Raw genomic sequence first — 13,691 nt, forward strand, 5'->3', positions numbered from 1 at the left:
TAGATGAGTGACCATCTGGATAAAAGCAAAAAAAATAAAACAATAGCACGAATGGAGTGCCTATTTGACTATTCATTAAAATAATTTACATGTGTGGGTTCATAATTGTAAATTTGTTCTGTACAAGGAGCTAAATTTTTAGGTTCATTTAAAATCGACTAAAATAGTAACTGGTGATCAAATATGACATGTTTTCGATGTGAAATCTAAAACCATTTTGTTGTTCCTTTTATTTTAAAGCTATTTCTGAGCATAATTCTTTATGTTTCTAGGAGCATATCTCATCTGTGAATGCACCTCCAACACTGACATCTACTGAGGATTCTCTATCTCAGGGGCAGTCCCACACTGAACAGCTTGAATGCCAAGCAGACAAATTTCTTAATGCTATCTTTCATACAAAAGGTATAATATTTATGCTTTGATTCTTAAAACTAATTGAATCTTCAGTTTTGTTGACGAGAAATTACACTGCAATTTTGTTTGAACTAAATATGTTCAGGTTTTTATTACAATTGATGTACATAGATAAAAGTATATACTGGAAGTTGCATGAAACGTGCATCCTCATTTAACATTGTGTCTAGTACCTTCCAATGAATAAATCACTTTGGATCAATTGTTTACATATTCCAAATAGTGCTTTACATTTTCAGCCAAGTTTAATTTTTTAAAGATACACTGACACCATCTACTGGTTGCTCACAAAATAACTTCTGTTTTGATTGTCATTTTTTAGTGGCTTAATAGGCCTTGAAATACCAGGATTGGCATAAAGGCAAGTTAGGCCAAAATTTACGCAAGTCTCCACACTAATCTTACAGACGCTTGCAGTACAATTTCCAGAGAATATTATTAGCATTATACTGGAGCACATAAGCTGATATAGCAAGAAGCTCAGAAGAGGTGTAAGTAATTACTACCCTTGGAAGCGAGCAATACCAAAAAAGTCAAAATAGACTAACAACCAACATTGAGGCATGGCAATTATGGTGAGTCGCCAGTAATTTCCTTTTGCCAAACAATATTTGATATAAATTGCTATAAAGGTTGTTTCCTTTCTCTCAATTTTGTTTCCTTTTTTCCAGGGGCCTACAGTGAAAAGAGGTAGCAGCAACTGCTGCTTGGCAGGAGTGTTGCAGTCTTTGGCGAAAATCAAGCTGTAGAAAGATGAGTTGAGTGATGGCAAGGATGCAGTCTCCTTAAAAGTTAGCCAGAGTGCCTGAAAGAGGCCTTGCTTGCTCTTTGTAGAAATCTTTGAGTCTGCACATATCCTAAATGATGACGCAAGAAAAGTTAAGCAACCTGATCAAGGCTGATAAGGTAAGGCACCTTCCTTGCTCTCTGCCTTTCAAGTTCAAACCTGAACATACATTTTTGAGCAATACCTGGTATTAACATTGCAGTCTCACCAGCCACTACCTAAGCAGGTGATGAGTCAGCAACAGTGGTAACTGCCTCTACTTGGAGGACATCAGAACTTTGTGTTTCATTGCTTGACTAATGTTTTATTTAAAACCAGCACATTGAGTAATAAGGGCAAGTTAATTGCCTAATCTTGTGATCATTTATGCCCCCTACAAAGACTGTTAGTTGGCACTGATTTTCTATATGAAGTACCTCTCCTAAATTTTCCTGTGCCCTTTCACGGCATGTTGAAGTATTGTGGCTTTGAGCAAGATACATTGGTGGAGTACCTTGCACACCAGAATCCTGATGTCATTAGCTTTCCAAGTTCCTGGTGTTTCGTAGAATGTGTGCCAACTATGAGGCAAATCTAAACTGCTCCAATCATTTTGGGAATATCCTCCTCTTCCCTGCTTGTTCATGTGTCTATCTGAGTGCCTCTTAAACTTCCTGATGTATCTGTTTCTGTCACCTCCCTAGGCAGGGCTTTCTACTCATCTACCACTCTCTGTATATACAAAAAATGAAACCATATACACTTCCTTTTAAATGCTCCCCCTCACCTTAAAGCTATGCCCTCTAGTATTTAACCTGTCCATCCTGGGGTAAAGATTTTATTTACCCTATCTGTACTGCTCATGATTTTATGTGCAGTTAATTCTGTTCAATTGGGACAAATCAGGACCAGTACATTTTGGCCCAATGGGGCAGCTGCCCCAGTTAACCGAAGTTCCATGGAAATAGTTAAAAAGGTGTCAAAAAAGACAAATTACATATTTAAATTAAATACAGAACACATTAGATCACTACCAATATGACTACAGTACTATGAAACTATTAGGCCCTAATAGTTACTAACGGAGGAATTCATCTAGTGTACGCTGCCATGTTAGCAAACAGCATCATTGCGGACTCCTAGTGGAGAGAATGGACTGCCTCCATACAAGGCTTTTCATGATTACATTCTTCATAGTTGCTAACTTGAAGTAGTGAAGTCGTCTCATTTTCACGCCCAGCCGTTTCTGGCATCTCCAAGCCTGAACATTTGAAACCACAGTGAGCAAAACAGTTCTCAATTGTCTCACTGTTTATTTCTTGCCAACTATCAGAGACAAAAATCAATGCTTTATGAACATAAACATGCAATTAATGCTATTGGAAAAACAAATAAATGCTTCTTGGCCTTCCAGCCAAGTACAGGTATCAATTTTAACCAGTGTTTGGGTGACAAACTTTGCCATCCTCATCAGGGGTAAAAGCAAATGGCACAGCACAGTGGTTTTGTGCTGTTGACATCAATCCTATGGCCATTGCAAATGCAGTGTTCTGCTACCCCCAATTTCTCTGGGTAACCAAAACAGGTACATCTCTTGTGCACCTTGATACTGGTTTTCACTGTGCACCCCATCTGGCTAAGATGAGGACTAACCAATCGGGAGAGATGGACAACAGGGATATATACAGTGGCGTGCAAATGTTTGGCAAATTTCTGTAAGCGAGTAAAGGGTGACCTGATTTCCAAAATCATAAAGTTAAAGATGAAACATTCTTTTCATCTTCTACTCACTTAACTATCACAGTAACAGAAATTTTGACCAGGGGTGCCCAAACTTTTGCATGCCACTGTATACCACTGGGCTACACATGCCTAGACATTATCCCTGATGAAGGTAGCAGAGTTTGTCATTAAAACAGTTAAAATCAATACCTGTACCCAGCTGAAAGCCCGAGAAGAGTTCATACCTCATATCCACCGGGAAAGCACTAGATCCTTTTTCACTATTGAAAATCTTCACTCTAAGCTAGGTGTCATGTCTAATGGCCACACAAGTGCACGTGACTGACTCTAATTAGAAGCTGTTTGGTAACTGCCCCCATCCCTATTAAGTGCCGTAGTGTCCCAAACAACTGAAGGGAATTATAACTATTTTCTCAATTTTTGGTTTTTAAGTGGCTGCCCGGATTAACCGATGGCCCAATTAACTAGAATCCACTGTACTCCAGAGCTTGACAGGCATCCTAATAGATGCTCCAGTAAAAGCAATCAGTTTGTCTAATTCTCTTGTAGCGAATACACCAAAAAAAATCCTAATATACCTCTTCTGAACCCTTCCCATTCTTCGTATAGTGTAGCAATCGCACACACACAAAGTTCTATAGAAAGTTATTGTGACCTCCTTTTATACCGACCATACCAGTGGATGAAAGCAAGTTTGCTGTATGTTACCTTTACCATAATATCCACTTGTTGCCATTTTCAGGGAGCTATGGGTTTGCACCCCAAGGTCCTTCTAAGCATCAGTGCTCCTAAGAGTCATTTAATATATTCTTCTCTCTTTCATTTGCCCTGCTACAACAAATGTCTTGCACTTGAGGTGCTGCATTATAAATTGCATCTGTCATTTCTCTCCCTAAATTTCCAATTGATCTCTATGCTGTTCTATCACCTTCCTCACTATCATCAATTCCACCAATTTCCATGTTGTCTGCAAATCTGACTAAGATGACAGCTATGGTCAGCAGCACTAAGTGTTAGGACTTGAAATGCAGCGTTAGAGGACTTGACACATTTTTGCTTTCCACTTAAAATGGAAACTGCATCCATTCTCACACCATTCTTTTATCCTCACAGGGCCAGAAAAGCCAAGTTACCTTGTCCTGGAAGGAAAGAATTATAAGGAAGACAGGACGAGGATGATCACCTCCAAGCAAAATAGTAAAAAAGGACTGTCTTCTTGTCCTTATCACCATGTAAATTCTAATGTAGCAGGAAAGTGTGCATCCCCTTGCGCATAGGAGTAGCTTTTTGTTTTTGTTGTGTCTTGGTTCCAGCAGCCCTACCCCAACCTACTATGCTCTTTTGTGTTTGGCAGATCCAGGCCTGGCGCAGCTGTAATGATGAAGCCTAGCCAGTAACCTGCTCGACTGTCAATTCAGAGGCCAGGAAATGGTTGAATGGAGTTTGGGGTAATAATTGCCTCTTCTCCAAGGCAACTCAAGGAAAGGTGGGGGAGTGGGTGGGAGGCTAGTCAGATTTAACATGTTTGCATTTGGAAAGGTAAATGCTCCAGGAACTTGCCAAGTAAATGAACAACTTAGGCAATATCAACAATTATTTGGAACCATTTATAACGTGGCACAGAGCATTTTTGTGAATTATAACCATTTCATCAAGCCATCTATGATATCCTTGACCATAGCATTTGAGCAGTTAGTGATTTATTGGAGGGCATGGAAAATTGTGGCATTGGCAAGTCAGCTGCCAATCACAGCTGCACATCCATTGTCAATCGGGCATCGCTTGCTGCCTTCCACATTTCCCAAACCAACCCCAGAACCAAAATAAAACAGACTGAGGTTGCTTCAGAAGTGCAGTCATCATCTGCTGCATTCCAAGTGTCAGTTGCTATACCCTGAATAGCAGCTCAGCCTAATATCCCTATTTTGGATTATTAAGTTCTTGGTCATCCTATCTGGCTCCATATTCTTGATTTTTAAAAAATGGCAAAATATTGTTAGAAAAATACTATCTTGATACCATGCAAAAATTCAAGGATTAGTGACAACGTGCACTTGCTTGAGAGCCTTTACTGTTGTATATATTTTGCGGCTGCAGTGTAGTATGACATAGGTGTTACTAGTTTATGATTAATTTTCTCTGTTTAGTTGCTCTTGTCATTTAACTGTTACTGTAAATTGTTATAATGTTACCTAAATTGAATTATTGCAGCTGATTGTTTACATTTTTTAAGAATGAATAAACATTGAATTGTGCACTTAATGTTGCAGTATTTTTTTAGTTTGATATTTAATCAATAGTAATGTTACTGCTAGCCTTTTGACACAGCCACAGCTGTGAGGATCACATTGAAGTGTTGTGTATATGCTACAACTATAGAACACATCACTATTTTCAGCTCGACCATTCACTTGTTGAGGCTTAAAGCATACCTGTATTGTACTGTTGAATAAACTTTGAATTGTTTCTTGCATTGCTTGATCTTGTCTTTATGGCTACCTTCACAGAGGGAAAAGTCCAGAGAACAATTTTAAGTTGCTGATAGAAGTGCCCTGAAGTTGCAGCAATTAGCACTGAATGCCTCAACTAGGAACAGTTATCTGCCTTTCCTGGTGGTGTTGATTCCATGGAAATGGGTCACACATGTCAGGTATCTTTATTTCCTTTGGTCTTGCACCTCTAAGGGTGCTTGGGAAGCTGAAAGATCTGAAGGAAAATTCATCACCTGGGCCAGATGGCCTACACCCCAGTGTTCTGAAAGAGGTAGCTGAAGAGTTTGTGAAGGCATTAGTAATGATCTTTCAAGAGTCACTAGATTCTGGCATGGTTCCAGAGGACTGGAAAATTGCAAATGTCACTCCACTCTTCAGGAATGGGGGGAGGCAGAAGAAAGGAAATTATAGGCCATTTGGCCTGACAGTTGCTGGGTAGATGTTGGAGTTGGTTGATAAGAATGTGGTTTTGGGGTACTTGGAGACACGTAATAAAATAGGCCAACGTCATGATAAAGGGAGCCTTTTTGTTTGGCTGCCGAGACAAGTGGTGTTCCACAGTGATTGGTGTTGGGACCGTTTTATGTCAGTGATTTAGAAGACAGAATTGATGGCCTTGCACCCAGGTTTGCCAATGATATGAAGGGTGGAGGGGCAGGTAGTGTTGAGGAAGCAGGGAGGCTGCAATAGGGCTTAGACAAGTTAGGAGAGTGGGCAAAGTGTGGCAGATGGAATAGTGTTGGGAAGTGTGTGGTCATGCACTTTGGTGGAAGGAATAAAAGGGTAGGCTGTTTTCTAAACAGAAAATATGCAAAAGTCAGTTGCAAAGGGATTTGGGAATCCTTGTGCAGGATTCGCTGAAGGTTAACTTACAGGTTGAGTTAGTAAGGCAAATGCAATGTTAGCATTCCTTTCAAGAGAACTAGAATATAAAAGCAAGGATGTAATGCTGAGTCTTTGTAAGGCACTGGTGAGACCTCACTTGACTATTGTGAATAGTTTTGGGGCCCCTTATGTAAGGATGGATGTGCTGACATCGGAGAGGGTTCAGAGGAGTTTCATGAGAATGATTTTGGGAATGAAAGGGTTTTTGTATGTGGAGCATTTAATGGCTCTGAGCCTGTACTTACTGGAATTTAGAAGAATGAGGGGGGATCTTGTTGAAACTTTTTTGAATGTTGAAAGCCTAGATAGAGCAGTGGAGCCTAGGACCAATGGACACAGCCTCTGAATAGAGGAACCCCATTTAGATGGTGGTGAATCTGTGGAATTTGTTGCCACAGATGGCTGTGCAGGCCAAGTCACTGCATGTATTTATGTGGAGGTTGATAGGTTCTTGATTAGTCAGAAAGTCAAAGGTCTTATGGTGGTTCTTCCCAGCCTTGCAGCCACCTAACTCATTTGCAATGGGTAATGGAAGAGTTTGAAGGGATTTAAATAGACAGCCTATCTCTGGTGGAAACACATGATAGTCTGGAGCTCTGGGTCTAAATGCATAACTTTGCACTTGACCTTATTTTCTTCTACTATGTGATGTTCCTTCATCCTGATCTTTACATCCTCTACAAGGGAATAATACTTGGCATTGTAATCTTTTATAAGTTGCTCACATCAGTGCAGGAGTGCTGTTTTAAAATAGTGCTGTTCTTTTACAATTAACTCTAAATGGAGGAAGAATGGACATAGCATTAGCTCTTAATGCATTCAAAATATTCAGAACAAATTCTTAAAATCTTGTTCATGAAATCCTATGCTGCTTTTAAAATCCAGAGACAAACATGTTATTGCAGAACTGAAGATAAAAGTGTAAAACTTACTGCTTAAAATTAGTCATAAATATTATTGATTGTTCAGTCAGCAGCAAAAAGGTTGAGGTTTGACCATGGTATCAAAGGATGGGATAAAAGCAGTGCAGAGAGTCAAGATGGAATTGATACATAGTTTGCAACAAATTTAATGTACAAAAATCCAACAGGGAAAATATAGTCCAACTGTGGATAACAAGTTAAAGTAAAGAATCTAAGGAAAGTGTATAATGTTACCAATAGTAGTAAGACTAATGACTCAGAATGTTTCCGAATTCTACAATCCAAGACCAAGGTACTAAAAAGGAAGAGTCATGTAGAATATGAGAATAATTTAATAACATTTGCAAAAGATGGGTAAAAAGGAAAAGGCTAGCAAAACTGAAATTAGAAGACTAAATGTGGAAAGATTAAGGCAATATTTTGCCTTCCTTCACAAAAATGCCACCCAGAAAGAACAGAGCAAGACCAAATATGAAACTGAAACAAATTAGTATTAATTGGACCATTGGGGAGAGAACGGGGAGTAAAAGCAAATTTCAAACATGCAGATATTTGAAATTGATGGTAATTTCCCTGGTATCTAAATTCAAGAATGATTTCCACAATTTTAAAAGGTTGTAAATTTAATCCCACTAGCTATAGGAGACTGAGAAAATTGGGAACTTTATTTCTTCATTGTAGTTGACCTGACATCAATAGTGTGAAAATAGTGTGGTAGTTTCTTTTTAAAGGAGATGGAGACTGAGCACTTTTTTTTAAAGGAAGTAAAAGATTGAGCAGAATCAATGTGTCTTTCTGAAAGGCAAATTGTGTTTTTTTTTAATTTGAGATTATAATTAATTGGATGGCTAAGAGCTACCCAACTGATGTGGTGTATTGGGCTTCCAGAGGAATTGCATAAGGTTATCAAACAAAATTATGACAAATGGGATTGGAGATGATATACTGATGTGAATGAAGACTGATAATCAGACTGAAACCGTAGGGATAATGAAATTCTCTGGAGCTTGTAACTAGTGGGGTGGCGCAGCTTGTTATGGCACCAGCTGATGGTAGGATGTGTCACTGACTTTGAGGGTATCAAGTATAATATATCACACTGTACCTTGTTATGGCCTTGGACCTTATTGTCTGCCTGCACTTCCCTTTATCTATAATTGTAACACTTTACTATGCATTCCATTGTTTTCCATTGCACCACTTCAATGTACTGTAATACTGAAATCTGTATATGAAGCTAAGTTTTTCATTATACCTTGGTACGTGTGACAATAATAGGTCAGTTTATCAATCAAGCTGTTAGTGTGTGTTGTGAAGAAAATAAGGGAGGCTTCAGGAAGATGGAAACAGGATAAAGGAATTAGAAATTTGATACAGTATTAGAATATAATATGGAAAAATGAAGTTATCCACTTCAGTTTAAAATAATAGATTTAGAGGCAGTGATGTAGGATCTTGTGCGTCCTTGTATATAAATGATAAAATTAATATACAGTAACAAGAAAGTTAAGGCAAACAGTAAGTTGGCCTTTATGACAAGATGATTTGAGTGGGAAAATGATATTTTTCTGAAATTATGAGTTCCTGGAAAGAGGACATTAGGGCAATTAAGTACAAGTCTGGCCTTGTACTACTGGATTTACTGGTCTTGTGTATATTACTGGATTTGTGCCAAAGGGATGCAATGAGGATTTACTAAATTGATAACTGGGATGCAGGATTATTCTATGAGGAGATTTAAAATAAACTGGGCCTTTATTCTGTTGTGTTTTGAAGAATGAAAAGTGATAAAACTGAAAACATTTAGAAAAAATATTAGGCTAAACAGGATAGATGCTGTAAAGATTTATCATGCCTGGACTATCTAGCTTCAGGAGTAATGATCTGAAAGTGTAGGATCAGCCAGTTCAGGACTCTGGTAAAAAGAAATTTCTTCATCTAGGGTAGATCCAGGTTCTCTACTCAAGGACCACAAAGGCTCTTTGTCAAAGAGAGTGATTGATATTTAATATTTAAAAATCATCAAGTCTTATACTGCTGTCGTGGGAAAGTGGTACTCAGGTTGAAGATAATTACAGTGTCACTGAATGGCCCATTATTTATTATTAAATGCCAAAATGCTGCATTTTTGAATGAAGGAGCATGTGCTGTGAATGAACAGCTAAAAGTGAAAGTGGTAGAAAAGGTTGATTCATGACTAGTGCAAATCCAGTACGAACAATTTAGATGGCAATTTTAAATTATTATTATGTTGAACTTGTTCTTTGTTGGCCAAAATTAACAGCATTTTATGCTATAGTGTTGTATATTTGGAAAGAGGAAAAATGTGATGTTATGTGCCCTAATTGCAAATGAACATATATATCATAAATTTTTATTTTACTGTATTATTTTTAGACCTTCCTCAGAACTGTGATCGCAACATTCCTTTAGTTGCTCAGGAAATAATGAAAAGAATGATTCGTCAGTTTGCAATTGAATATATATCCAGAAGTAATCGTGTTCATGGAACTCAGACTGGATCAGCCGATGAATCTGTTTCGGTCCCAAATGACCCTCCTGCCAACCAAACCCAGAACTCCTTTCATCAGGAGCAGGAGGGACCATTAGACCTCACTGTGAATAAAAATCAACAGAAATGTTTTCAACAAGGTAATTAAATTTCTCTTTACTTTAATTAGGGATTTGGAGTGATGGGGTGGGAAGAATGTTGAGAGTTAGCACAGGTGTTTAAGATGTTCATAATTGAAGTAATTTAATGGAAACTGTTCCTCTAAATTACCATCCTGTCATTTGCAGTTTGGTTCCAAAGCTAGGTCGAAATTGATGTAATGAATGAAACTGCCTCAGCCTTATTCTAAATAAATGCAAATTCCAATTTTAGACAGTAGATTGACAATCTTGCACAAGGTTGACATGTATTTGCTTTATTGAATAACTGGGGGAAAAGTTAAAATTTTGAGATCTTTAAAAATAAATCAACTTGCTTCAAATCTCTCATTATCAGAATCAGGTTTAATATCACTGGCATATGTCATGATATTTGTTATTAACTCATATGCCCACCAGGTTCACACTATCCATCTATTCTAATCCCATTCATCATCATTTGTTCCACAGCCTTCTATGTCAAGGCATTCAAATGCATGTCTGTGTTACTATTAGTTTGCTTTGGGGTTAAAACATGCCATATTAGAGCAAGTTAAATGCCTATACACACACAATGAGGGATCAAAAGCAACTTGATACTTTTTAAAGATTTAATCATTTCTGTACTAAATTTCCTTGATTACAAAATCAGCCCTCATTTCTTACAAGTAGTAGTTGCAATAGTTGCAAGAAATTGCATTTCTTACAGTAGTTAAGAGCACTCACAGAAAATGCAATAAAGTTTTCTATTGTTTTGAAATTTTGCCTTTTACAAGAAAAAAACGAAATAGATAAAAAGAGTGCAGATTGTGTTATGGACATGGGGCGAGCGAGTTTAAGTTAATTGTAGCTACATAAATGGAGCTTGTATCACAAGATCAAATATTTAGAAAAAAGAAACATTAAAATATTATTTAAATTTGTATATGCAATGATGTACAAGATTATTGGCATAGAGTAACATTGTGTTATTGGACTAATGTCCAGAGATTTACTTTATAAAAAAAAACCAGCGACAAAAGTTTTGAATATGATAGCTGCGGAACTTAAATTCACATAATTAAAGCTACTTTTGATATGACCATAAAACTTGAATTGCTAAAAGAACCTGTATTAGTTTCATTAATTTCCTACAAGAAGTTAATGTACTTACTATGTCTAGTCTTCTATGTCCATTTCCAGACCCATTCTTAAGTTGCTCTCTGGCAATTTTGGATAAATAATAAGTGGTTAGTGCTGTTGACAGTCATATTCGTACAATAAATGTTTTTAAATAAATGATTTAAGGAAGAGTGTTCGATCTGGAATCCAATGTGTAGGCATTCTGAGGCTTTGTGAGAAGGAAAGTACTCAAGCATTTTGATTATGAAGTTATTCACAGGTTAGGTGGTGTTACAAGTCAAATTAGCAGTCAGACAGAAGGATCTCAAATGAGTCAGGCTGGAGAAGTCAAATTTTTCTAATTAAAATCTCAACTACGTAAGCCTTATTCATCAGCTTAAGGATTTTTGCTGTCTATCAGCATGAAGACCTAGCACCATAAGAATGCCATTCCTAAAGGTACGTCTCCAAGACACGTTGTTCCGGTATGCAAGAAGGGTGACTGCAGTGACCCTGGTAGCTATAGACTAGTAGGCTGAATGTGTATCGTAGGTTAGATAATGGAAGCAGTAATAAAGAATGAAATGAAAAAGCAGCTGATAACCATATAACAATCACAGCACGGAAACAGGCCATTCCGGCCCTCCTAGTCCGTGCCGAACTCTTAATCTCACCTAGTCCCACCTACCCGCACTCAGCCCATAACCCTCCACTCCTTTCCTGTCCATATACCTATCCAATTTTACCTTAAATGACACAACTGAACTGGCCTCTACTACTTCTACAGGAAGCTCATTCCACACAGCTATCACTCTCTGAGTAAAGAAATACCCCCTCGTGTTTCCCTTAAACTTTTGCCCCCTAACTCTCAAATCATGTCCTCTCGTTTGAATCTCCCCTACTCTCAATGGAAACAGCCTATTCACGTCAACTCTATCTATCCCTCTCAACATTTTAAATACCTCGATCAAATCCCCCCTCAACCTTCTACGCTCCAATGAATAGAGACCTAACTTGTTCAACCTTTCTCTGTAACTTAAGTGCTGAAACCCAGGTAACATCCTAGTAAATCGTCTCTGCACTCTCTCTAATTTATTGATATCTTTCCTATAATTCGGTGACCAGAACTGTACACAATATTCCAAATTTGGCCTTACCAATGCCTTGTACAATTTTAACATTACATCCCAACTTCTGTACTCAATGCTCTGATTTATAAAGGCCAGCGTTCCAAAATCCTTCTTCACCACCCTATCTACATGAGACTCCACCTTCAGGGAACTATGCACTGTTATTCCTAGATCTCTCTGTTCCACTGCATTCCTCAATGCCCTACCATTTACCCTGTATGTTCTATTTGGATTATTCCTGCCAAAATGTAGAACCTCACACTTCTCAGCATTAAACTCCATCTGCCAACGTTCAGCCCATTCTTCTAACCGGCATAAATCTCCCTGCAAGCTTTGAAAACCCACCTCATTATCCACAACACCTCCTACCTTAGTATCATCAGTATACTTACTAATCCAATTTACCACCCCATCATCCAGATCATTTATGTATATTACAAACAAGAACATGCATATTAGCAGAAAGCCAGCATGGGTTCAGAAAGGGAAAATCATATTTTACTAATGCGCTGGGGTTCTATGAGGAGGCAACTAAAATGTATGATAACAATAGAGCTGTTGATGTCATTTACTTGGACTTTCAGAAGGCTTTTAACAAGGTACCCCACAAGAGATTAATAATCAAATTACAGGAAGTGGGGATTCAGGGTGTACAAATGAGTGCAGAATTGCTCAAAAACAGAAAACAAGTTATGGTGAGGTTTATTTTCACATCTAGAGGATGTTAAAAGTGGGGTTCTGCAGGGATCAGTCTTTGGGCTGCTACTGTTTCTAATTTACATTAATGATTTGGATAAGCACGTAACAAATAAACTACAGGTAGTCCCCGAGTTACGAACGTCCGACTTACGGACAACTCGTACTTACGAACTGAGGAAGGAGAACGCCGTCTGCCATTTTAAGTAGGATCACGACACCGTCCACCATTTTAAGTCATTGCCGTTGACACTGTGTTGAGTGTTTAACTTTGTATTTGGCTTAAATTTTTGTTTTAAGATTCATCCTGTTACCCCCCCCCCCCCCCCCCCCACCCCATTCCGGTCAGCTGGTGGCGCAATGAGATCAGCGCCGGGCTTGAGAGTTCGATCCAGTGACAGACCGCTCCCATGCCGGGTTAATGTTGAGCTCGCAACTCGACCTCATAAAAAAAACACTGCCACCTCCAGTTTAAATTCCCACGCAGAATATTGTGGAGGATCAAATACCCAAACCCAGCACAGCCCCCCACTTGTCCCATTTAACCTTTCTCAGCGCGGTGGAGTTTAGGACCCGGGGAAATTCAGTGCGGTGGTCCTTAGGACCCAGCGGACCTCGGGACCCATCGTCCGCAGTGTTTCTGTTCCATTGACAGGAAGCGATTGCGATTGAAAATAAAGTGGAAATAATAAAGCGTTTGGAAAGAGGTGAAACGCCATCGGTCATTGGAAAAGTATTAGGCTACAGTCGGTCAACGATCTGAACTATTTTAAAGGATAATGGATAAAGTGTGAATAATGGAGCATGTGAAAGGCTCTGCCCCGATGAAAGCTACAATTATTACTAAGCAACGCAGTGGTTTAATTATTGGAATACATACATTTCTTAA

The 13,691-nt window shown here is 38.5% G+C and overlaps 1 protein-coding gene across 10 annotated transcripts in view; it reads left to right on the forward strand.

Moving 5' to 3' along the window:
- lcorl (ligand dependent nuclear receptor corepressor-like) overlaps positions 1–13,691 on the forward strand; it is a 139,722-nt gene that overhangs the window by 60,606 nt on the left and 65,425 nt on the right. For all 10 annotated transcript variants that reach the window (XM_073064929.1, XM_073064930.1, XM_073064931.1 and 7 more), the window contains 2 exons: positions 273–405; positions 9,624–9,878. In XM_073064929.1, coding sequence (XP_072921030.1) covers positions 273–405; positions 9,624–9,878 — 388 coding nt within the window. The remainder of the gene's footprint in view (positions 1–272; positions 406–9,623; positions 9,879–13,691) is intronic.

The sequence above is a fragment of the Hemitrygon akajei genome, chromosome 13 (assembly GCF_048418815.1).
Source record: "Hemitrygon akajei chromosome 13, sHemAka1.3, whole genome shotgun sequence".
Taxonomy (NCBI): domain Eukaryota; kingdom Metazoa; phylum Chordata; class Chondrichthyes; order Myliobatiformes; family Dasyatidae; genus Hemitrygon; species Hemitrygon akajei.